Here is a 23,852-nt window from a genome sequence, read left to right on the forward strand (position 1 = left end):
CACCACTTTGCACCCCCTTCACCCCAGCAGTCCAAGCTAGAGTCATTCATTTAAAAGAAGAAAAAATGGGCACCTGGGTGGCTCAATCGTTAAGCATCTGCCTTCGGCTCAGGTCATGGTCCCAGGGTCCTGGGATGGAGCCCCGCGTCGGGCTCCCTGCTCAGCGGGGAGCCTGCTTCTCCCTCTCCCACTCCCCCTGCTTGTGTTCCCTCTCTCACTCTCTCTCTGTCAAACAAATAAATAAAAGAAAGGAAAAAATATATATATATCCTGTTCTCTTCCTAGAGAATCATTTTGGTATAGTTGAAGTCAAACTGTATATACAATTTTGGGTCCTTTTCTATGTTTTTCCCAGTTAATATTATGGGTAGTTCATTATCATTAACATGTCTTTATTAGCAGAAAAAATGGTACAGCCCTTTGAAGAACAATTTTGGGTTGAAATCAAAATTTAAAATGCAAAGCATGTGGTAGATCAACATTAAAAATTCAAAACTAGGGTGCCTGGGTGGCTCAGTCGGTTAAGCGACTGCCTTCAGCTCAGGTCATGATCCTGGAGTCCCGGGATCGGGTCCTGCATCGGGCTCCCTGCTCAGCAGGGAGTCTGCTTCTCCCTCTGACCTTCCTCCCTCTCATGCTCTCTCTCTACCATTCTCTCTCTCAATACATAAATAAAAATCTTTAAAATAAAATTTAAAAAATTCAAAAATAACATAAGAGGACCTTGCCCTTAGTGTTATTTCACCAAACTTTTGCTCCAGTTACATATGCATATGGGTTATGAATGTAAGTGTGTTTCTTATAATGCCTGGGTCAAAAAAAGAGAAAAAGTAAAAGAAAACCCCAGGCTCGAGAAATCCTTACCCTTTTTGCAAGAACACATGTTCAAGATGCCCACTAAAGCACTGTTGGGAACATTGAAAAACTGCAAACTTCCTAGCTGTGCATCAATGGCAACAGTGGGGGGAAGGAGGAAAAATTCATGACACCCTCACAAGGTAGACTACTGTACAACAGTGAAAACAGTACATGTAGAAACCAAATACTGGTGAGAGAAGCAGACTGCATAAGTTCACATATCAAGCACGTCAATCCCAAACACACACACACACACACACACAAACCATACCCCATATTGCTCGAGGCTACAGATATTATAAAGGCAAAACCTCTAACAGCCTGAAGACAAAGAGGTTAAGTGTCTGCTAGATGTGTCACAAACCCCTTCTGTGGTCTTAAGTTTCTTGGGGAGGGCCCACTCCCTCCTGTGGTCACACTGGGGTGGTCCTTTTTCATTCACTAACCGAATATTTATTGAATGCCTACTGTGTGCCAGGCCCTGTTCTAGGTAGGGATGAATCAGCAATGGATGAGACAGATGAAGACCCCTGTCTGGTGGAGCTGGCCTAGTGGGGAAGACACAAAGAACCAACTGCAAAGTCTGTCTCCATCAGACACTCACTCTGCAAATTCAGGATGCACACAGACGTGGGTCAGTTTTCTTAGCACTGGTGTGACTGACTGCCCCAATCTCTACCCACTGTTCAAAAGCAGATTCAGGGAACACACTGCTCAAGGAAGGCGGCAGGACTCTGATGCAAGCTCCTAACCACGTGCAAACCAGCAGCAAAGTTACTGGGCCAGCAGCCCCTGTTCTGGAACTCCTGAGGATTCTGGCTGTTACCGAGGCAGGAGACTTGGAGCAGAGAAGAGCCGTGATCCGGCGCGCGACCTCCTGGGCTCCCACTAGCTCCCAATGAGGAACAGATGGTGAGGAGCAGGAAGGAGGTGACTGTTACGCAGAGAAGGGAGTGGTGAAGGGGTTGAATTCTCGAAATACCTTAGAGTTATAGACACGGAATTTGGGGGGCAGAGAAGATGTGGAGGTTGGGGAAAGAGAAAGATCAAGGTGGACCTTGAGGTCTGTGGGCAGAAAAAGTAGTTGCCATTGACAGAGATTGGAAGGATTGCGTTTGGGGGAGACCAGAGGCTCAGCTGAGGACTCCAACGTCTGAGGTGTCTGTCGCCCCGTGGCAGAGAGCATCAGGGCATTAGCGTCCTGTGCGGAGGGGCAACCCGGTCCACTACCGGGGGTTGGGGGTGGGGGTGAAAACTGGGAGGGCCTGGGGCGCCGGGGTGGCTCAGTCGGTTAAGCGTGTGCCTTCGGCCCAGGTCATGGTCCCGGGGCCCTGGGATGGAGCCCCGCCTCGAGCTCCCTGCTCCGCGGCAGCCTGCTTCTCCCTCTGCCTCTGCTACTCTCCCCACTCCTGCTCACTCTCTCTCAAAGAAAAAAGAAAAAACGGGAGAGCGAATTCAGTGGATAGGGGAAGGACAGAAACGTTAACAGGCACCCCGAAGACGCAGCGTGGAAAACCGGTCTCTGGAAGGCGAAGGGGGTTGGAAGACGCCAAGTTTGAGAGAGCACCCTTGGGAACGGGACCCGGGAAACAGAGAAGGCTGTGCCAGCCCAAACCCTGCGGGAGGCAGAGAAGAGAGGCGCGTCCACCCAGACGGGAGAGAGCGGGGAGGCGCGCCCCTGCGAGGCGCTGGAACCGCGGGGGAGGCGGTTGCGGGGGGTGCCCCGCGCCAGGGCAGAAGGAACGGAGGGGCCCCCGCGCGGGAGGAGAGAGGAAGAGAAGGGTCCGCACCGACGGGGCGGGCAAGGAGACCGGCGGTCTGCACCTCCCAGGGCCAGGAGACGGGGGGGCGGGGGTCAGCGCCTCACCCGCAGCCCCGCGCAGGACGGCCAGCCGGCGCCCTCGGCGCCCCGCCCGGAGCTGGGCCGCCGCGCCGCTCCCCCCCCCCCCCCCGCCAGGTCCTGGCCTCCGCGGGGCGAGCTGGGCCGAACACCACCCCGGAGGAGGGCACTCACCGCTCCGGCCGCCGGAGCGCCTCCGGATTCCCAGAGGAGGCTTCTCCAGCCAGGCGGGACGCGGCCGGGGCGTTCAGGAGGGCTCGCGTCCAGATCATTTGCCCCTTTCCCCATTGCATTCTCTTTCTTACTGAGATGCCGAGTTCTTTACGTGTTTTGTGTATCAGTCCTTTCTTGCGTCTGTGAGCGACAATTACCTTCCCCGAGTCTGTCGCTTGCCTTTCCACTTGCGTAATACTGCTTCCTAAAGAACACAGTTCCTAATTTTAACGTAGACAGGCTTATCAATTAACCTTGGTTTGGTTAGGAAACGTTTGCCCATGCCAAGATCACAAAGATGTTCTGTATTTTCATCTGAACTCTATCAAAAGTTTTGCCTTTCACATTTAGAGCTACAATCCTCAGGAACTGATTTTTGTGGATAGTAGGGGATAGTAGTCAGCAAACCACAGTAAATCCACCTGTTTTTGTATGGTTAGTTAAGGATGGTTTTTATATCTTTGAATGTTGAAAAAAATAAAAATAATAGTATTCATGGCACATGAAAATTATATGAAATTCAGGGCGCCTGGGTGGCTCAGTTGGTTAAGCGACTGCCTTCGGCTCAGGTCATGATCCTGGAGTCCCGGGATCAAGTCCTGCATCGGGCTCCCTGCTCAGCGGGGAGTCTGCTTCTCCCTCTGACCCTCCCCCCTCATGTGCGCGCTCTCTCTCATTCTCTCTCTCAAATAAAATCTTTAAAAAAAATTATGTGAAATTCAAATTTCAAAATCCATGAATAAAATTGTATTGTAATGCAACCATGCTCAACTGCTTACAAATTGTCTGTAGCTGCTTTCACACTACAACAGTTGAGTTTAGTACTTGTAGCAGAGACCATATGATGTGCAAAGCCTAAAATATTATCTTACCCTTTACAAAAAAGTTTGCTGACCACTGACGGTACAGTGAGATATGATCACTGGATTTTAACTACTTAAAATGTTTGCAAAACCAGAAGATATTACTTCATACCCACTAGGATAGCTATAATCTAAAAGACAATAAAAAGCATTGAAAAGAATGTGGAGAAATCAGAACACTTACACACTGTTGGTGGGAATCTAAAATGGTACAGTTGTGAACAAGTTTGGCAATCCCCCAAAAGTTTAAACAGAGTTACCATGTAACCCAGCAGTTCCAATCCATAGCTACCTACTGGAGTGTTGAAAGCATAAACCCACACAAAAACTTGGACATGAAGGATCATAGTAGCATTATCCATAATAGCCAAAAAGTGGAAACCAACCATGTCTGTTGACGAATGAATGGATAAACAAAAGGTGATATATCCACACAATGGATTATTATTCAGTCATATAAGGAATGAAGTGCTGACACATGACTCAACATGGATGAACACTGACAACATAATGCTAAGTGAAATCAGTCAAAGAGGACCACATATTTTGTGATTCCACTTATATGAAATGTCCAGACTAGTCAAATCTGTGGAGACAGAAAGTAGATTAGTGGCTGCCAGGGGCTGGGAGGAGAGAGAGGGAAAAGCAAGCTCCCCATGAGAAGGGAGCCCAACGGGGGGCTCAAACCCAGGACCCCGGGATCACGACCAGAGCCAAAGGCAGATACTTAACCGACTGAGCCACCCAAGCGCTTTTTTTTTTTTTTAACCTGAATATTGTTTAATCTATTTTACCAGAAATGACCACTGATTCAGTTGAATTCCTTTGGTCACTATAAGCTTAGATGTCCATTTATTTATGTCTTTGCTATTTTTTTCTCCTGGGACGTGGTTATACACACTCTCAATCTGTTTATCTTTTGGGGTCTCAAGTGTTACCCTTGTAAATGTGGTTTTTTTATTTGGCAAAGGCAGCCTCATACCCCATACCCACCTTTTCTCCAGTGAGGCAATTTCCCCGATTGTTTCCCATGAAGGGATTCCAATGGCTTTGTTACCCTTTCCTGGTATTTAACAGGTAGAGGGAGTCTCTCCTCCCTAAATCCTGTTCTCTCTTGGTCCCTAATATCACCATACACCGTGGCTTCCCTCCTCCCTCCTAAGCCATCTCTTCTTCATCTGGCTGCCTCCTTTCTGTTTTTCCCATGATCAGTTGCTTCTTCGGTCACCATTCTGAGTGTTGACGCAACATAATCAGGTCTACAAGGCTCTTGCCTACCTCATCCGGCCCACTCCCCTCATCTCTTCCTCTGATGCCCCTACATTCCCTGCTGCATCAGTACATGTTGCTCTCTGTGTGAGGCGGTCTTCCCTCCCTTGGTTAACCTCTCCTCCTCTTACAGCTCACTGATGTTTTCATGATTGTTTGATAAATAAATGCCCATCTTGCTCTCTAGCTGGACAGCTCCGTGAGGATGGACATGTCTTCCACAGGGGATCAGTGTGCCAACATCTGAGAAACTCACCAAATGTTTTGATTTGAATGAACTGGAAACATGAATTCCAAGATATTAATAATGATTGCCCACCAAATATGAGTATTTGAATAAAGATAGTCACCAAGTATTTGCTGATTTGAATGAATTGGAAGGCATATTCCAAGATATTAATAATGATTGCTGGTAACAAGGGCGATTCTGGATGCAATTTCTTAATTTCATATTTTTCTGTATATCCCAAGCATTTTTTTTTCCAGTGAGGAAGAATTACTTCAGAAACAGAAAACAACAAAGATATGCACCCAGGATATGGCTGCCCACTGTTCACGAGTGCTGGCTCACCTCCATCTAACTCAGTTCAACAAACATTGGGCATCTGTTGCAGTATTCTAAAGGCCAGGGATACAACAGAAACCAAAACAAGATGTTTACACTACAGCAAGAGAGACAAGTAAGTGCAACGCATCACGTATCAATCAGTTGGCAGTCAATGCTTTGGAGATACGTAAAGCAGGGAAAGAGGGTGGGGGAGTGAGTGTGGGTTGGGCAGGGGCAGTCTCTCTTAAACAGGAAGGTCAGGAAAGGACTCACTGAAAAGGTGGTATCTGAGTAATGAACTGCAGGTGACAAAGTGATCCCAAAGGTATTGGGGGAAGAGGATCCCCACAAAGTCAACGATTGCAGAGGCCCTGAAATAACATGCCTGGCATTTGAGGAATACCAAGGAGGCCACTGAGACTGGACCAGAGTAACTAAGGGGAATACGAGAAGGGGCCAGGGAGGTGACAGTAGCATCAATTAAAACATTGCCAGGCCATGGGGCACGTGGGTGGCTCAGCTGCGTAAGTGTATGACTCTTGATCTCACCTTGTCTGTTTTTTATTTAAGATTTTATTTATTTGGGGGAGAAAGTGAGCAATCACAGCGGGGAGAGCAGAGGGAGGACAAGCAGACTCCAAGCTGAGCCGAGCCCGATTCAAGGCTCAGTCTCAGGACCCCGAGATCACGACCTGAACCGAAATCAAGAGTCGGACACCCAAACAACCGAGGCACCCGGGTGCCCCTCAGCTCAGGTCTTGATTTCAGGGTTGTGAATTCAAGCCCCAGCATAGAGCCTACTTAAAACAACAACAAAAACCCCACACATTGCCAGGCCAAAGACATGCTGGTGTAATGTAACTGAGATAACCTGTATTATGGTTAAAGATACTTGCTGCCTCTCCCCCAGTAAGGATTATACATCCCTGCCCCAGTGACTTCAGGCTTGGTTATGGACTTGCTTTGACAAGGAAAGGGAGTGGAAGTGCAGGTGCCATTAATAAGCAGCTTTCAGAGCCCCTACATGAGTCCGCCTGTCCTCCTTTCCCTCTACCATGAGATCAGCAATGCAGCCGGAAGAGAGGCTGCTCCCCATCCGAGTGAAGGCAATATGGAGTAGAGCACTGGCATTATAATCCCATAAGATTTTTGCTGCCATTCGTTAATGTAGCATAACTTACCTCAAGCTGATTGATACAACAAGCCATCAGAAGTACTGCTCTTTTTTGGGACGCCTGGGTGGCTCAGTCATTAAGTGTCTGCCTTCGGCTCAGGTCATGATCCCAGGGTCCTGGGACCGAGACCTGCATCAGGGTCCCTGATCAGCGGGGAGCCTGCTTCTCCCTCTCCCACTCCCCCTGCTTGTGTTCCCTCTCTCACTGTGTCTCTCTGTCAAATAAAAAATAAAATCTTTTTTAAAAAAAAGTACTGTTTTTAAAAAAGATTTATTTGAGACAGAGCAGGCATGCACGCACACAAGCGAGCACAGGAAGGGGCAGAGGGAGAGGGAGAAACCCGAGCAGACTCCCTTCTGTGCTTGGAGCCCAACATGGGGCTTGATCCCATGACCCCAAGATCACAACCTGACCAGAAACCAAGGGTCAGATGCCCAACCAACTGCACCACACAGGGGGCCCAAAAGTACTGCTTTAAGGTTACAATTCAGAATGACAAAAATAAAAATAAAATTGACATTTCAAGTGTTGGCAAGGATACAGGTCAACAGAAAGTCTTGACTGTTACTGTGGGAAAGCAAAATGCACCACCACTTTGGAAAGGAACTTTGCAGTTTTGTACAAAGTTCAAAATAGACACCATATGACCCAGCAATTGGACGCCTAGGTATTTACCCAAGAGAAATGAAAACCTGTTAGAGACTGAATGTTTGGGCCTTGCCCAAACTCATGTTGAACTCCTAACCCACAATGGGCTGGTATTTGGAGGTGGGGCCTTTGGGAGGTGATTAGATCTGAGGGTGGAGCCCACACAAATAGGATTAATCCCCTTATGAGACACCCCTGCAAACTCTCTCACCTTCTCCACCATGAGGACACAGTGAGAAGACAACTAATCTGTGAACAAGGAGGCAGGCACTCTCACCAGACACCAAATCTTCCAGTGCCTTAATTTCGCACTTCCCAATCTCCAAAACTATGAGAAATAAGTTTGTTCTTTTTTTTTTTAAGAAATGATTTTTTTTTTAAGATTTTATTTATTCATGAGAGACACAGAGAGAGAGCGAGAGAGAGAGAGAGAGGCAGAGGAGAAGCAGGCTCCCAAGGAGCAGGGAGCCCGATGCGGGACTCGATCCCAGGACTCTGAGATCATGACCTGAGCCGAAGGCAGACGCTTAACCATCTGAGCCACCCAGGTGCCCGAAATAAGTTTGTTCTTTAAGCCACTCAGTCTATTTTAGTTTGTTATGGCAGCCTGAATAGACTAAGACATATACAGACAATACTGAACTATATTTCAGACCTGGGCTCCTGGAGAAATTCCCTCACACCCCTGTGTTCCAAGAAATGCAAAAGGCCACCTGCTCTCACATATTCCAAGGTAAGACCCAGATAGACAGGGGCTCCACACTTCCTCAATTACTCCATCCTTTCTCATGTCTCCCATAATACTCATGGATGACTCCCTTCTTTATCTGACTCTATAGAAGTCCAGGCCTCCCCCCTTTTTTTAAAGATTTTATTTATTTATTTGACAGACAGAGACACAGCGAGAGAGGGAACACAAGCAGGGGCAGTGGGAGAGGGAGAAGCAGGCTCCCCGCTGAGCAGGGAGCCCGATGTGGGGCTCGATCCCAGGACCCTGGGATCATGACCTGAGTCGAAGGCAGCTGCTTAATGACTGAGCCACCCAGGCGCCCCCCCGCTTTTCTTTGAAATATTACACATTAACGAATACAAAGACGGGTGTGGATTAATGGAAACTAGAAATGTGGTGGCAACCATCATGAACATCCCATGTCTCCATATTGAATTAGCACATCTGGACCTCCCACACACATTCTTAGGCTATGGACTTCTTTTAGGATGCTGAAAGTTGCCTTTCCCCTCAGCCAAACTAGTGGACAGGAGGTGTAAAAAGAGGTAAGTGGCATCTTTTCCTTAACTTTTCTTAAATTTCCTTTCACTAAGGAATTGCTGTTCCTTCATTGGACTTAATTTTCCAGACTAGCTCTCACAGGGCTGTGTGGATGCCCAAGGGGCACCTGGCTGAGCAGCCATGCCTACTCTCAAAGTAGACAGACATCACCAGAGTTTTTTTGTTTTTTTAATCCGTGTTTATTAACTTGCTGGAAAGGCAAAAGACACTGAGTACCTCACCAAACAGGCACAGGGAAGGTTAAAGGTCTACAAGAACTAGAAAGGGAAGTGTATTAGTTTCCTACGGCTGCTATAACAAGTAACCACAAGCTTGGTACCTTAAAAATACACACATTTATTCTCTTACAGTTCTGGAAGCCTGAAGTCCAAAATTACCTTCACCAGGATTACAAGGTGTCAGCCGGGCTGGTTCCTTCTGGAGGATGTACATGGAGAATTAATTTCCCTGCCTTTACCACCTTCTAGAAGCTACCCACATTCCTTGCCTCATAACACCTCTCCCATCTGGAAATGCATTGATCTAACTTCTGGTTCCAACACCTCTCCTCTGACTCTGACCCCGTATGTACCTCTGTGATGACATTGCCCCCACCAGATAACCCAGGATCATCTCCACATTGCAAGATCTGAAAGCCATTATTTAGCCTTCCAACAGGAATTCCTGATTGTTGTATTAAAGAAGAATTGCAACCCAGCCTGTGGGAGGATGAAGGTCTTGGGTCTGCACATATGGCTAAAACTAGTCATATAGCGGGGGCTTGGGTGGCCCTGTTGGTTAAGCGTCTGCCTTCAGCTCAGGTCATGATCCCAGGGTCCTGGGATTGAGCCCCACCGGGCTCCCTGCTCAGCTGGGAGCCTGCTTCTCCCTCTCCCCCCTGCTGGTGCTCTCTCTCTCAAATAAAATCTGTAAAAACAAAACAAAAAACTAGTCGTATTGGCCATGAGTCGGGTAGGGCTTTTAAGGGGTGATGCATCAGACTCCTCACAGTCCACTGATCTCACAATTTCAGCTGTTAGCCCTACTGTACCCAGGTGTAATATCTCCAAAGCAAATGAAGAGTTTTCCTTCTACACTGCCCCAAGGAGCTCCTTTTCCTAACTAGTCTAGAAGGAAAGTGTAGATTGGCAGTGGCCCTGCTGGAGTCTGAGGAAGGAACAAGCAAAAAGAGCACAAGAAGAGAGAAAAAGGGCAGGTGATAATTTTCTATAATGCGTTAGTTTTTTTTTTCCTTTAAAGATTTTATTTATTTGAGAGAGAGCGCACAAGCAGGGGGAGGGGCAGAGGGAGAGGAAGAAGCAGGTAGCCCGCTACCGCTGAGCAGGTAGCCCAATGTGGGGCTTGACCCCAGGACCCTGAGATCATGACCCAAGCCGAAGGCAGATGCTCAACTGAGCCACCCAGGCATCCCGCTTGTGTTAGTTTTCTATTGCTGCCTTAACAAATTACCACAAACTTAGCAGCTTATAAAACCACAACTTTATTATCTCACAGCCTTTATTCAATGACTCTCAAGGGGAGCCATTCTCAGGGTTTTGAGGCTATGCCATCCAGCCTAAGCAGCTCTCACGTGGCCAGCACCTTTATTTCCACAGGCGGGATGTTCTGAGATCATCCTAGACCTCTCTGTAGCCTCCTACTCCACATTTTCTGAGACCCATCCTCTCCTCACAATGACACCTCCAAGTCCCAAAGAAGGAAATTATTCTTACGCCCTGGGCCATTGGATGCTCTCACTGGAGAGAAACTTCCTGGATGTTCCCCATCTGTGCTTAAAGTTGCCCTGTGACCCTGATCTAGCTCCTTCTGGTAAAAAAAGGTCCAAAGAAACCCAAAATTTGCCTTGCTCTGGTTCCCTCTTTCTATTCCTTATCAAATTATTATAGCAACAATGTATGGCTTATAATAGAGAAAAAAAATCATACACAATTGTAGGCCCCTAAGAAAACCACGTTTATTTCGTGACCAACGTCCAATCTACATCCACATGTGCACATACCTGTACATGGCCATGGCTGGAATGACAGCAAGTCTTCTATTTTATGCCTCTTTTATTGTTGTTGTCGCCTGCCATATTATAAGCATTTTCAACATGGTCACAAAACCTTCATAATTATGGTTCAGCATGACTGCATAAAACAAATTAGAAATGTCCTAGATGAACAATGGGGGGAGGTGATAACAGAATCACAGGAACTCATTTTTATTTCCACAACTAAAGCAACGCATCACATTTCTCAGCAGCAGCCCTCTCCATCTTAGTACGAGCTGGCTTCAGTCTTAACAGGGACAATTTCATTGTTCATTCTCAAGCAACGTCCTCATCCAGCTGCCCATTCTGAAACAAATCTTCAGCATCCGACAGGATTGTAACATAGGCAGACCACAAACAGCAAAATCTAACTACAATTCTGTGGTTGCCAAGGGGTGGAAAACTGTGTGCAGTCTATCACCAGGATGTCTTTGCTGATACAGAGTAGACAGTAAGAGCTACCAAAAGCTTTTCTCACTGATTACACTTGATCCTAATAGGCGTTTGCTTATGTACAAGGCAGACATTCCTTATTAAAGGATTTCACATACCAATTACTTACTGAATACATTCACAGGTTCTTTACTGTTTAAGCACTCTGATGCATCTCCAGGGAAGTATCTTCTTGACATTCACAGATTTTATTCCAGTGTGTGCGCTATTACATTTGGTATTGGCTGCATCATTCCTGAAGCCTCTTCCACATTTATTACCATTCTGTTTTCCCCAGGAGTTCCTTATTGTATAGATTTAATAGTACGGCTAAGGAATGCCTCACATTCATCAATTCACTGGATAGCTTAAAGAATTCTTTTCTGCTGATAGGGAAATGTCACCCCACTCCTCCTTCACACAGCTTTTTGAGACCAAGTCAGGGGACAAATGTGGCCCACATTAGTTATGTTTCCATGGGTTGCTCTCCAGAGTGTGTTCTTTGATGTCGGATGAGGGACGAGCTCCTTCTGAATGTTTTTCCACACTGAGGACACTGGCTGGGACCCTCCCTGTTGTGGAGTCTCTGATGTACCGCCAGGTGAGAGTTCTGCTTGAACGACTTTCCACATTCAGGACACTGGTATGGGGTCTCCTTTGTGTGAATTCTCTGGTGCTTGGTCAGACAGGAGCTATCCCTGAAAGCTTTGCCACACTGATTACACTCATAGGGCTTCTCACCAGTATGAGTCCTCTGGTGCCGGATGAGGCCAGCAATGTTCCTAAAAAGCTTCTGACACTGGTTACAGCCATAGGGCTTCTCACCAGTATGAATCCTCTGGTGCCGGATGAGGTAAGCACTCTCAATGAACGTTTTCCCACACTCTTTACATTCGTAGGGTTTCTCCCCAGAGTGGATTTTTTGATGTACAATGAGGTGAGAATTTCGGTTGAAGGACTTCCCGCACTCTACACATTCAAAGGGCTTCTCTCCAGTGTGAGTCCTCTCATGTTGGGTAAGGTATGAGCCATCCCGGAAAGCCTTTCCACATTTGCTACATTCATAGGGCTTCTCCCCGGTGTGGATTCTGAGATGCACAGTGAGATGGGAGATGTCCGTAAAAGGTTTCCCACACTCATTACATCTATATGGTTTTTCTCCTGTATGAGTTCTTTGATGCAAAATCAGAGATGAATTTCGGTTGAAGGTTTTCCCACATTCTAGACATTCATAAGGTTTCTCACCAGTGTGAATTCTCTGGTGTTGTGTGAGAGCTGACCCATCACTGAAGGCTTTCCCACATTTATTGCATTTATAGGGCTTCTCTCCTGTATGGATTCTTTGATGCACAATCAGGTTGTAGTTCTTGGAAAACGATTTTCCACATTCATTACAAGTGTAAGGTTTTTCTCCAGTGTGAGTTCGGTGATGCAACACAAGAGAAGAGTTCCGTTTGAAGCATTTGCCACATTCAGTGCATTTATATAGTTTCTCTCCAAGGTGATTCTTCCTGTTTTCATTAACAGATGAACTCAGGGTAAAGATGTCCCCAAAGTCCTTACCTTCATAGAGTTTCTTTCCTCTTTTTGCTATTTTTTGTTCACCAAGAGGGGTAAAATGGTTGAAAGATTTAACACTTTCAGTGTATTTATAAGGTTTCTCTCTCATTTGATCTCTTCCAAGTTGAAAAACTTCCACAGAATGGTTGAAGGCTTTTCCACATGCATCGCTGTCACCACTTCTCTTAGTTCCGTAATTTTTCTGACAACTGTGTAAAGCTGGATCACAATCCAAACTTTTAATATCTGAGTCACATATATGAAAACCGTTTGTAGGTACTCTCTTAGATGGCAGAAGGTCTGGGCTTGCACTCAAATGCTCTTCAAGTTCAGAATATTCACAAATTGCTTCCTGAGCCCCTGGTTTCTCCTGAGTTAAACCTGATTGTCTCAAATGTCCCTCCCGGTTCTTACAGTCCCAATTATCACCTAGAATGGAAAGATGGGAGCCCTCTCTCGTAAATCCTTCCATTTCCACGTCACAGGATGGTTCTTCAGAAATATTCTCTCATTTTCAATCTCATGTCTCAGGCTGAAAAGTAAACAATGAAAAAGACAGACTTAAGTACATAAAGCTGTACCTGGAAGAGGAATAAAAAATTATGACAGACCAGATGTGTGGATCCATATTTTTATATTTTTTTATTAATTTTTCCCCAGCTTATTTTTTTATTGGAATATATTTGACACACAATGTTACATGAGTTTCAGGTGTAAGACAGTGATTTGACAAGTCTATATGTTATGCTAAACTCAGTACAAGTGTAATCACCATCTGTCACCATATAACACTACTACAAAACCACTGACTACTCCCTGTAACGTACCTTTAATCCCCATGACTTATTCATTTCGTAACTGGAAGCCTGTACCTCAATCCCCTTCACCCATTTTACCCATCCCCCCACCCCTCCCCTCTGGCAACCATCAGTTTGATCTCTTTATTTATGGCTCTGTTTCTACTTTGTTCATTTGTTTTTTAGATTCCCCAAAGCGAAATCATATGGTATCTGTCTTTCTCTGCTTGACTTCTTTCACTTAGCATAATACCCTCTAGATACATCCATTTGTCACAAATGGCAAAACCTCATCCTTTTTTATGCCTGAGCAATATTCCATCATATATACATACCACATCCTTATCCATTCATCTGTCAATGGGCACTTGGGTTGCTTCCATATCTTGGCTATTATAAATAATGCTGCAATGAACAGGAGGGCATATATCTTTTTCAATTAGTGTTTTGTTCCCTTTTTGGAGGTAAATACCCAGTAGTGGAATTACTACATCATATGGCATTTTTATTTTTAAGTTTTCTGAGGAAACTCCATACTGTTTTAGACAGTAGCTGAACCAATTTACATTTGTGGGTATTTTGACTTTTTCAAATTAACATCTGTACAGGGGGAAGGTAAAGTGAGAGTCAAGGGATGGAGCCAAGAACAGTACAGACAAGTATCACCAAAAGAATGAAACAGATGTGGAAACCAGAAGCCAGGTGTCACTGCTCACAGAGTGGAACACCGTCTTGGCTACTGTGTGCTAGTCCCTACCACCCACTGCCCATATCGACAATCAATACACATTTCGAAGCCCCAACTTCATCATGTGCTTATGACAGTGCTGAACGAGCACTTTTCACCCCAGCTTTGTAGTCAGAGTTCTGTCTTCATGGATGGGACAAAGCACAAACTCGATGACCCAGAAGTTCTGAAAGTCCTGGATCTGTCAATGACCACCCTGCAAGGTTACTATGAGAGTTAGATCATGTCTGATGCTGCCTCTGGCCTGTGGCTGCCAGTGTCTCCACCATTATTGATCTTCCTCTAACCACCCCCTACCCCTTTGATTTTATGATATCAAGACAATGGTTCCTCGGGCGCCTGGGTGGCTCAGTTGGTTAAGCGACTGCCTTCGGCTCAGGTCGTGATCCTGGAGTCCTAGGATCAAGTCCCGCATCGGGCTCCCTGCTCAGCAGGGTGTCTGCTTCTCCCTCTGACCCTCTTCCCTCTTGTGCTCTCTCTCTCTCTCTCAAATAAATAAAATCTTAAAAAAAAAAAGATAATGGTTCCTCATTTCTTTTAAGCAAAATGAAATTAGATCCTTATCTCAGAAAGAAATATTTTTTAAAAAACTCTAGATGAAGAAAAACCCCAACAAAGTTTGAATTATGTAGGACACCTTCATGATCAACAAACAAAAACCACACAGATAAGGATTAACAAATTTAATATCAACATTTTAAATTTCCAAACAAAAATAAGTAAGAACCAAAACACAGGTGGCAAATGAAGAAATATCATAAAACATAAAAGAGACAAAGGAACAGTGCCCAAGATCTATAAAGAATTCTTACAGGGGTGCCTGGGTGGCTCATATGGTTAAGCGTCTGCCTTTGGCTCAGGTCATGATCCCAGGGTCCCGGGATTGAGTCCCACATCGGGCTCCTGGCTCAGTGGGGAGCCTGCTTCTCCCTCTCCCTCTGCCTCTCTCCCTGCTCATGCTCTCTCTATCTCTGTGTCTCAAATGAATAAATAAAATCTTTAAAAAAAAAAGAATTCTTACAGAATAGCACAAAAAAGGGAAAAGGGACACAAAAAGGCACTTCATAAAAAATACAAATATCCTGAAAACATGAGTATCTGCTCATTCTCACCATCATTCAGAAAATTACAAACTGAAACGTTAAGAAGACAAAATGTACACTTTTCATATGAGTAAAAATAAAACAAGGCATGAGAATATAAAGCTCAGGCACCTCAGGGAAGAAGAGTATTAGTGGGCATGTAAAGTGGTCAGTCCACTCAGTATAATATGGTAGCAGCATCAAAACATAAAATGGGCACATTCCACTATCCAGCAATTCCACCGATAGGCATCTCAGACTCAGAAAACATGAGCCCAAGCATAAATGGGTATCAGTCTATACCTCAGGAGACATTCTTAAAGACCAACAGAGAGAAGACAGAACACTGGGGAAGGAGTAAAAACTATCACGACGGATCACTTGATAGCAAAAATAGATACCTGAAAATAAAGGAAGGCGTTTTTTTTTAAAGTGCTTGGGGGTGGCACCTGAGTGGCTCAGTCGTTAAGCGTCTGCCTTTGGCTTCAGGTCATGATCCTAGGGTCCTGGGATCGAGCCCCACACTAAAACATCTGTATGCAACGGGCACACCTAAAGCAAAAGCAAATAGAAGACAAAAGCAAAAGTTTGGAAGAGACAAAAGCTAACCAAAGATTTTGTGGTTCTTTGACAACTAATGATAAACTTCAAGTATAATAGGGCAACAGAACAATGGCAAAAATGTCTATATTAACAGCATGCCTCAAAACAGAAAAATGTCAGCCAGGACTGTAAATCAAAATCAGCAAATTCAACTGTACTGGGAGCTTTTAATGAACCTCTTTCAGAAATGAAAATTCAGAAAAACTGATAAAGAAGGAGGAAAGAATGTAATTAACTAGCCTGATCCAACAGTTGGGTGAAGAGCCATGAAACAACAATTAAAGCCAAACAAATGCTTTCTGAGCGCAAGTGGAACATTTGCTAACCCTGACAATAAACGAGGGCAAAGAACAAGTTCAACCAAGACCAGACCACAAATCTTTTTTTTTTTTTTTTTTTAAGATTCTTATGTATTTGAGAGTGAGTGAAAGAGAGAGACCACAAGCGGGGCGGGGGGAGCAGAGGGAGAGGGAGAAGAAAACTCCCTGCTGAGCAGGGAGCCTGATGAGGGGTTCAATCCCATGACCCTGGGATCATGACCTGAGGTGAAGGCAGATGCTTAAACGACTGAGCCACCCAGGCGCCCTAGACCATAGCCTCTTAACTAGAAATGTGGTCAAGTTAAGAACCAGTAGCAGAAAGAAAACCAAATACAAGAAAAACATTAAGTAAAACAAACTTCTATTTATTGGGAAAAACAAAAACCTATTTCTCCAGAATTCAGAGTTCAAAGGGAAATCTCAGCAGAAATCAGAAAAACACCTAGAATCAAACTGAACAATGGAAATGGTATATCTCAAAACATGTGGCAAATGAGGATGCAGCTAACACAGTTCCTCAGAAAATGTTGGCCTTTAATGCTTATATTAAAAAAAAAAAGAAGACGACGGAAGGTTAATGAGTCATGGTTCAAGACTTAAGGGAAAGAATTAAGGAGTAAACCAACAGGAAGTAGAAGGAAGGTGATAATAAAAGTAACAGCAGAAATTAAAGAACATCCAAGAAGATAAAGAAAACCAAGTCTGTTATTTGAAAAGACTAATGAAAGACGTATTTTGACAAGAGTGACCCCCCAAAAAGAGGAGGCACACATTAGTGATATCAGTTATGAAAAGGGTATTTAACTAAGAAACAGAAGAAAGTTACCAAAATGGCAACACTGGATTTATCCTAAGAACGTAAGGATTGTAAAGTATTAAAATGTCTACTGATGCAATTCCCCATTATTTTCAGATAAAAGTAAAAAATAGTCCCCTACACCCTGTCTCAATAAGAGAGTAATCTGAGGAAATCTCACCCAGACTCATGATCAAACTGCTCTCAGATTCAAGGAGTAGTAGACCCTTTAGCCTATATCAATAAATTCAGAAAGTGCTTTAAGGAAAGCTCCAATTCTTGATGAAAATTCTTAACGATTAGGGACACAAGGAATCAAAGTAAACATCACAACTAATGTGAAAAATTCAGATTTGTTCACTTTGAAGCCACGACCAAGACCCCAGAAGCCTGCTACATCCACAGCATTGAACAGTAATATGGAGGGCTAGCTGGTCAGGAGGACCACATCCCAAGATTTCACTCCTGAACATTATCAGTTCCTCACCTACAAAAAAGGCCTCCTAAGGCTGCCCTGCCACCATACCGCATGTTTCCCATACTGGGACTTCTGAGTACACTGGGGCCTGGATGGCCTGTGGTTGTCCTGGGAAGACAAGATAGAGAGAGCACCTTCCTACAGGTCTGTAGGGGAAGGATACATGTGTGTACTTAAAAGAAATGAGTCAGACGTATATACACCATGATACCACTTGGGGAAATTTTTTAGACACAAATATGCTGGAAGGAATGCCCTGGCAAGACACCTACCAAAGCTGTGATCATGATTGTCTTGGGATACGGAGAATGGGCCTTGAAAAGCAAAGGGAACATCCTTTCAATCTATAATAGCTATTTCCTTTATTGCAGTAAGAGTCAGATACCACTGGGGCGCCTGGGTGGCTCAGGTCGTGATCCCAGGGTCCTGGGATCGAGCCCCGCATCGGGCTCCCTGCTCAGCGGGAAGCCTGCTTCTCCCTCTCCCACTCCCCCTGCTTGTGTTCCCTCTCTCGCTATGTCTCTCTCTGTCAAATAAATAAATAAAATCTTTAAAAAAAAAGTTAGATACCACTAAGAAAGTGAAATGACAACCCATCAAATGGGAGAAAATATTTACAAAGCATATGTCTAATAAAGGACTCCTATATAGAAGATACAAAAAACTCTTACAACTCAGTAACAAAACAACCCAAATTTTAAAAGTAGGCAATGGACGTGAATAGACATTTCTCCAAAGACATACAGATGGCCAATAAGCACATGAAAAGATGATCATCATCACTGTCATTAGGGAAATGCTAATCAAAACCACAGTGAGATACCACTTCATAACCATGAGTGTGGCCAAAAAAAAAAAAAAAAAAAAAAAAAACCCAAACCAGACAAAAACAGGGCGCCTGCCTGGCTCAGTTAGTTGAGCAAATGACTCTTGGTTTTGGCTCAGATCATGATCTCAGGGCCGTGGGATCAAACCCCATGTCTGGGTCCACAAGGAGTCTGCTTGGGATTCTCTCCCTTACATACATAAATACATACATACACAAATAAGTAAATCTTAAAAAAAAAAAGTTACACATAGTTTTGTGACCCAACAACTCTACTCTAGATATCTACTCAAGAAAAATGCAAACACATGTCCACACATAAACTTGTACATGAATTACACAATAATGGCAGCACTATTCATAATAAACAAAAAGTGGAAACTCAAATAAATGTCCATCAACTGAGGAATGGCTAAACAAAATGTAGAAATCCACACAATGGAATATTCTTCAGCCACAAGAAGGAATGAATTACTAATACATGGTACAACAATATAGATGAACTTTAAAAACATTATGCTCAATGAAAGAACTCTGACATAAATGAATACATAGTATATGATCTCATTTATATGAAATGTCCAGAACAAGCAATTACATATAGACAGAACATCAATTAGTGGCTGCCAGGAGCTGGAAGAAAAGGGGAATGACTACTAATGGGTATGGGGTTTCTTGTTGGCCTAATAAAAACATTCTGGAATTACACGGTGGTGATGGTTGTAAAACTCTGTGAATATACTAAAAACCACTGAATTGTGCACTTTTTTAAAAAGATTTTATTTATTTATTTGACAGAGAGAGCAAGAGAGCACAAGCAGGGGGAACAGCAGGCAGAGGGAGAGGAAGAAGCAGGCTCCCTGCTGAACAGAGAGCCCGACAACGTGGGGCTCGATCACAGACAGACACTTGACTGAGGCACCCCTGAATTGTGGACTTTGGATGAGTCATGATATTATGAATTATATCTCAATAAACCTGTAATAAGTAAAATTATGTCTTCAAGAATGATGCCCGTAGTCCTAAGCATAGATACGTCCCCTATAAGGGGACAAGTCCCTTCCACCCTGAACCAGAGCTCTTGACCTTGGTAGTACTTCCACTGGGAGCATCTCGAAATCTGTGGAGGTGTTAGGTTGTCACAAAGATGCAGGCAGTGGGGAACACTAGCTAGCATCTGATGGGCCCAAGCTGAGGATGTAGATTTGCTACCATGCTCAAGACCACCACATGATGCTTGATCACCCTACTGACCAACGTCCCTGCAGGTATCAACCTGGGGTACCTTAGAATAGAACAATACTTCATGTGTTACAAGATATTAAGGAAAATTCATTTAGGAGAAGCAAGCTAAAAAGAAATCAGGATACTGTCCTGAACTTATGGACTCATTCCCTATTCTACATCTCCTTGACAAAAACTTGCCATTTCAACTATACCCTCTGACAATGAGGCCCTGAGGGCCACAGTGCGATTACTGGGGGGGGGGGGGGGAACGATCTGGGGTGCCCGGGTGGCTCAATCAATTAAGTGTCTGCTTTCAGCTAACGTCATGATCCCAGAATCCTGGGATCGGGTACCTCATCGGGCTCCCTGCTTGGCAGGGAGTCTGCTTCTCCCTCTACCCCTCCCCCTTGCTTGTGCTCTCTCATGCTCTCTAATAAATAAATAAAATTTTAGGGATGCCTGGGTGGCTCAGTCGTTAAGTGTCTGCCTTCGGCTCAGGTCATGATCTCAGGGTCCTGGGATCGAGCCCTGCATCAGGCTCCCTGCTCAGCGGGAAGCCTGCTTCTCCCTCTCCCACTCCCCCTGCTTGTGCTCCCTCTCTCCTGCCTCTCTCTCTCTCTCTCGCTGTCAAATAAATAAATAAAATCTTTTAAAAATAAATAAAAATAAATAAAATCTTTAAAAAAAGAACAAATGATCACCAGTATACAGGAGGACATTAGGACAGACTTTTGGTAAAATTAGGGAATTTAACATAGGAATCCCACTGATTTTGTTAATTAAGGTTGTTTTTAAAATATCTCAGATTGGGGCACCTGGCTCGCTCAGAAGAGCATTTGACTCTTGATTTTGGGGTTGTGAGTTCAAGCCCCACATTGGGTGTAGAGATTACATAAATAAGTAAAACTTAAAAAACAAATAAATATCTCAGATTATCGTCCTCCTACATACTTATGTAATACTACTTTTAGTAGTATAATACAAAATATATGTTGTAAAAAATTCACCTTGATGCCATTCATATTTTTTGGGGGTTTCCTATTTCTCCCCCACTCTTCTTCTGAACCTCCGCTCAGATGTCCGCCATATCACTTGTCTGTAGCCCCAATATTACGAATTTTCCCCAGCCTGTCCTCTTCCCATGGTCACCAAAGAAGGTGGTCTCCAAAGCTTTTTTACACACTGAATGTTGGCCCCAGCACAGGCTGAGACTTTAGGTCTGAAGAACTGTTTTCTGTCATAAATTGTCCTGATGCTGTTCCAGGCCACACCACAAGGGGTGACTGGTCCTTTGCCTGTGACTAAGTCCCACCACATCTGAACAGCCTGAGTTGCCTTACTGCATAAGTACTTAGAACCTGCTTCCACCAAAGTACTATCTTTCTCCCTTTTCTATTCAATACACCTGGTCCGGGTCCACTTCTCCAGCCCTCACTGTTCCAGCAGCATCCACATATACCTCACCTCATTCAGTTCCACTCAAGACAGTATTTTCTCACTGTCCTATTTGTCTTAATTCAAACTTTCAGCACTGGACTGCTTCCTATGTCTTCTAAGGTATTGTGCCCAAGCATTTAAATATAGAAATATATATTTTTATACATATGCCATTCCTTTTTTTAAAAAAATATTTTATTTATTTATTTGAGAGAGTGAGCAAGAGAGAACAAGCAAGCATGAGCTGGGGAGAAGCAGAGGGAGAGGGAGCAGCAGACTCCCCACTGAGCAGGAAGCCTGATGACGGGCTCAATCCTGGGACTCTGGGATCATGACCTGAGCTGAAGGCAGATGGTTAACTCACTGAGCTAACCAGGGCCCCTGCCTTTCCTTTTACTGATTATTTATATGTGCATAAGATTTTAGGATTTTTAAGTTACATGGATATTTAATATTATCTATAAAATTCCTTTTATAAATACTCCAGGATGATAAAAGGCACACTGCAAACCACTGATCACAAAGAGTGAGCATTACACAAAAATTAACTCAAAACAGATCACAGGCCAGGGGCGCCTGGGTGGCTTGGGCAGTTGGGCGTCTGCCTTCAGCTCAGGTCATGATCCTAGGGTCCTGGGATTGAGCCCCACATCAGGCTCCCTGCTCAGCAGGAGCCAGCTTCTCCCTCTCCTCCCCACTTGTGCTCTCTCTCGCTATCTCTGTCACTCTCTCTCTCTCTAATAAATAAATAAAATCTTAAAATAAAAAATACATCACAGGCCTAAATATGAAAGCTGAAATCATATAATTCTTTTTTTTTTTTCCTTAGATTTTTATTTGACAGAGAGAGCAAGCACAAGCAGGGGGAGTGGGGGAGGGAGAAGCAGGCTCCCCACTGAGCAGGGAGCCCGATGCAGGGCTCGGTCCCAGGACCCTGGAATCATGACCTGAGCTGAAGGCAGACGTTTAACCAATTGAGCCATCCAGGCACCCCTGAAATCACAAAATTCTTAAAAGAAATACAGGCATAGATTTTCAGAAATGGGTACAACACAAAAGTACAAGTGACCAAAAAAAAGTAGGTAAAACTGACTAATCAAAATTAAAATATTTGTGCTTCAAAGAACTTCACTAAGAAAGTGAAAAAACAAAAAACAAAAAACTAACAAAACAAACAACACACATAACCCTCGGAGAGGTGCCTGGCTGGCTCAGTTGGAAGACGATGCGACTCTGAATCTCAGGATCATGAGTTCAAGCCCAACATGGGCTGTAGAGATTACTTAAATAAATAAAACTTAAAAAAAAAAACAGAATAGGATAAAATATTTGCAAATTATATATCTGATAAGGCACATGTACCCAGAATAAACAAATCTTTTTTCCTCTTTAAAGATTTTATATATTTATTTGGCAGATAGAAAGAGTGAGAGCAGCAAGCAGAGGGAGAGGGGAGAAGCAGGCTCCCCGCTGAGCAAGGAGCCCAACTCGGGGCTCGATCCCAGGATGCAGGTGGCTCAGTCGGTTGAAGGTCTGCCTTCGGCTCAGGTCATGATCCCGGGGTCCTGGGATCGCGCCCCGCATCGGGCTCCCTGCTCCGCGGGAAGCCCGCTTCCCCCTCTCCCACTCCCCCTGCTTGTGTTCCCTCTCTCGCTGTGTCTCTGTCAAATGAATAAATAAAATCTTAAAAAAAAAAACAACTTCACAAATCAATAACAAGGTGTTTGAGAGGGAGCTCTGTAAAATCCGTAACTTACTTTAAATGTCCCCCCCCAAAATTAATAGTTGAAAAGATGGACAGAGGAAAATATGTGGGATAAAGCAAGTGTAGATGTTAGTGGGTCGGTATGATGTCGCACAAGTACTTCAACTTCTATGTATGAAAACTTTTTCCATGACCCACTGGGGGAAGAGGAGTTGAAAAAAACGAACGGCTACACCAAGGAACCTGAAGTCAAACAGCCACTACACGGGGAAAACCGCGGCCCTCGACGGGAACAGCAGGAGCCGAGCGCAGCGGCCGGCGGGGGAGCAAACGGCGTCTGACACCTGCGGGGCTCCGTGGGAAATGGCCCCGTCCACCGGCGCGACGCGGCCACTGTGGCCTGACACCCGCCGACCGCGACCCACCCCCTCTGAGGCCGAAGGGCGGTCGACCCAAGGTCCGCCACGGCGGCCGGGGCCAAGCGACCCCGGAGGAGGACCGGCCGGACACGAGGGCGGAAGCCGAGTGACGCGGGCGAAAGAGCGGAGGCGTCCTCACGCGCCGGGGCCGTCCTCACCCGCGGCCCAGGCTGCGTCCTTAGTCGCCGGGGCAGCCGCGCCCCGGGCCGGCCCGCGCCCCTGCGAGCCGGACGCGCCCGCTCACCTCGTGAAACCCGCCCGCGGTCGCGCCGCACACGCCACACCAGGGTTCGGAGGACCTCTCCCCGCCTCAGCACACCCACCTACACACACACCTCACCGTCCCGAGGGAGAGGGAGGCACCGGGAGGCCGAGGGGCGCGGCGGGACTCACCTCTGGCGGGCAAACGGCACAGCCCGAGGCGGCGGCCATGTTTGGGGCGGGTGCGCCTGCGCGGGGCGGGTGCGCGCGTGCGCGCGCCGGGACCCGGATGTGTGCGTCCCAGGAGGCAGCGCGGCTCTGTCCGGCCGCGGGCAGTGGGAGCGGGTGTTTCCGATCTCCCGCCGCTGGCAGGGTCGCGCTGCGGCGTACCCCTCCGCCTGGGCCGGGGTTGGAGGGGAGCGAGGCTCGACCCCGCCCGCCCTGCGTGCACACCTCGCTCAGCCCTAATCCCACCCGCGCTGGTC

At 45.4% G+C, this 23,852-nt stretch overlaps 1 protein-coding gene across 5 annotated transcripts; it reads right to left on the reverse strand.

Moving 5' to 3' along the window:
* Nucleotides 1-10,173: 10,173 nt before the first annotated feature.
* LOC112806589 (uncharacterized) lies at nt 10,174-23,622 on the reverse strand. Of its 5 annotated transcripts, none has more exons than XR_003203892.2 (3): nt 23,560-23,622; nt 11,299-13,260; nt 10,174-10,833 (listed from the first exon to the last, which is right to left on the reverse strand). XR_003203892.2 is itself a non-coding variant. In XM_073889009.1 (3 exons), the coding sequence occupies exon 3, from the start codon at nt 13,198-13,200 to the stop codon at nt 11,635-11,637; it is 1,566 nt and encodes a 521-aa protein (XP_073745110.1). In that variant the 5' UTR covers nt 13,201-13,260; nt 15,757-15,907; nt 23,560-23,618; the 3' UTR covers nt 10,176-11,634. The 5 variants fall into 5 exon arrangements, 4 of the variants coding, with proteins under 4 accessions (XP_073745110.1, XP_073745111.1, XP_025704712.1 ...); XM_073889009.1 differs by adding an exon at nt 15,757-15,907 and having other exon boundaries at nt 10,176-13,260; nt 23,560-23,618; XM_073889010.1 differs by lacking the exon at nt 23,560-23,622 and adding exons at nt 15,757-15,907; nt 23,411-23,546 and having other exon boundaries at nt 10,176-13,260.
* Nucleotides 23,623-23,852: the final 230 nt, after the last annotated feature.

The sequence above is a fragment of the Callorhinus ursinus genome, unplaced genomic scaffold, assembly GCF_003265705.2.
Source record: "Callorhinus ursinus isolate GAN/ISIS: 27379988/994484 unplaced genomic scaffold, GSC_fseal_2.0 scaffold100, whole genome shotgun sequence".
Classification (NCBI taxonomy): Eukaryota; Metazoa; Chordata; class Mammalia; order Carnivora; family Otariidae; genus Callorhinus; species Callorhinus ursinus.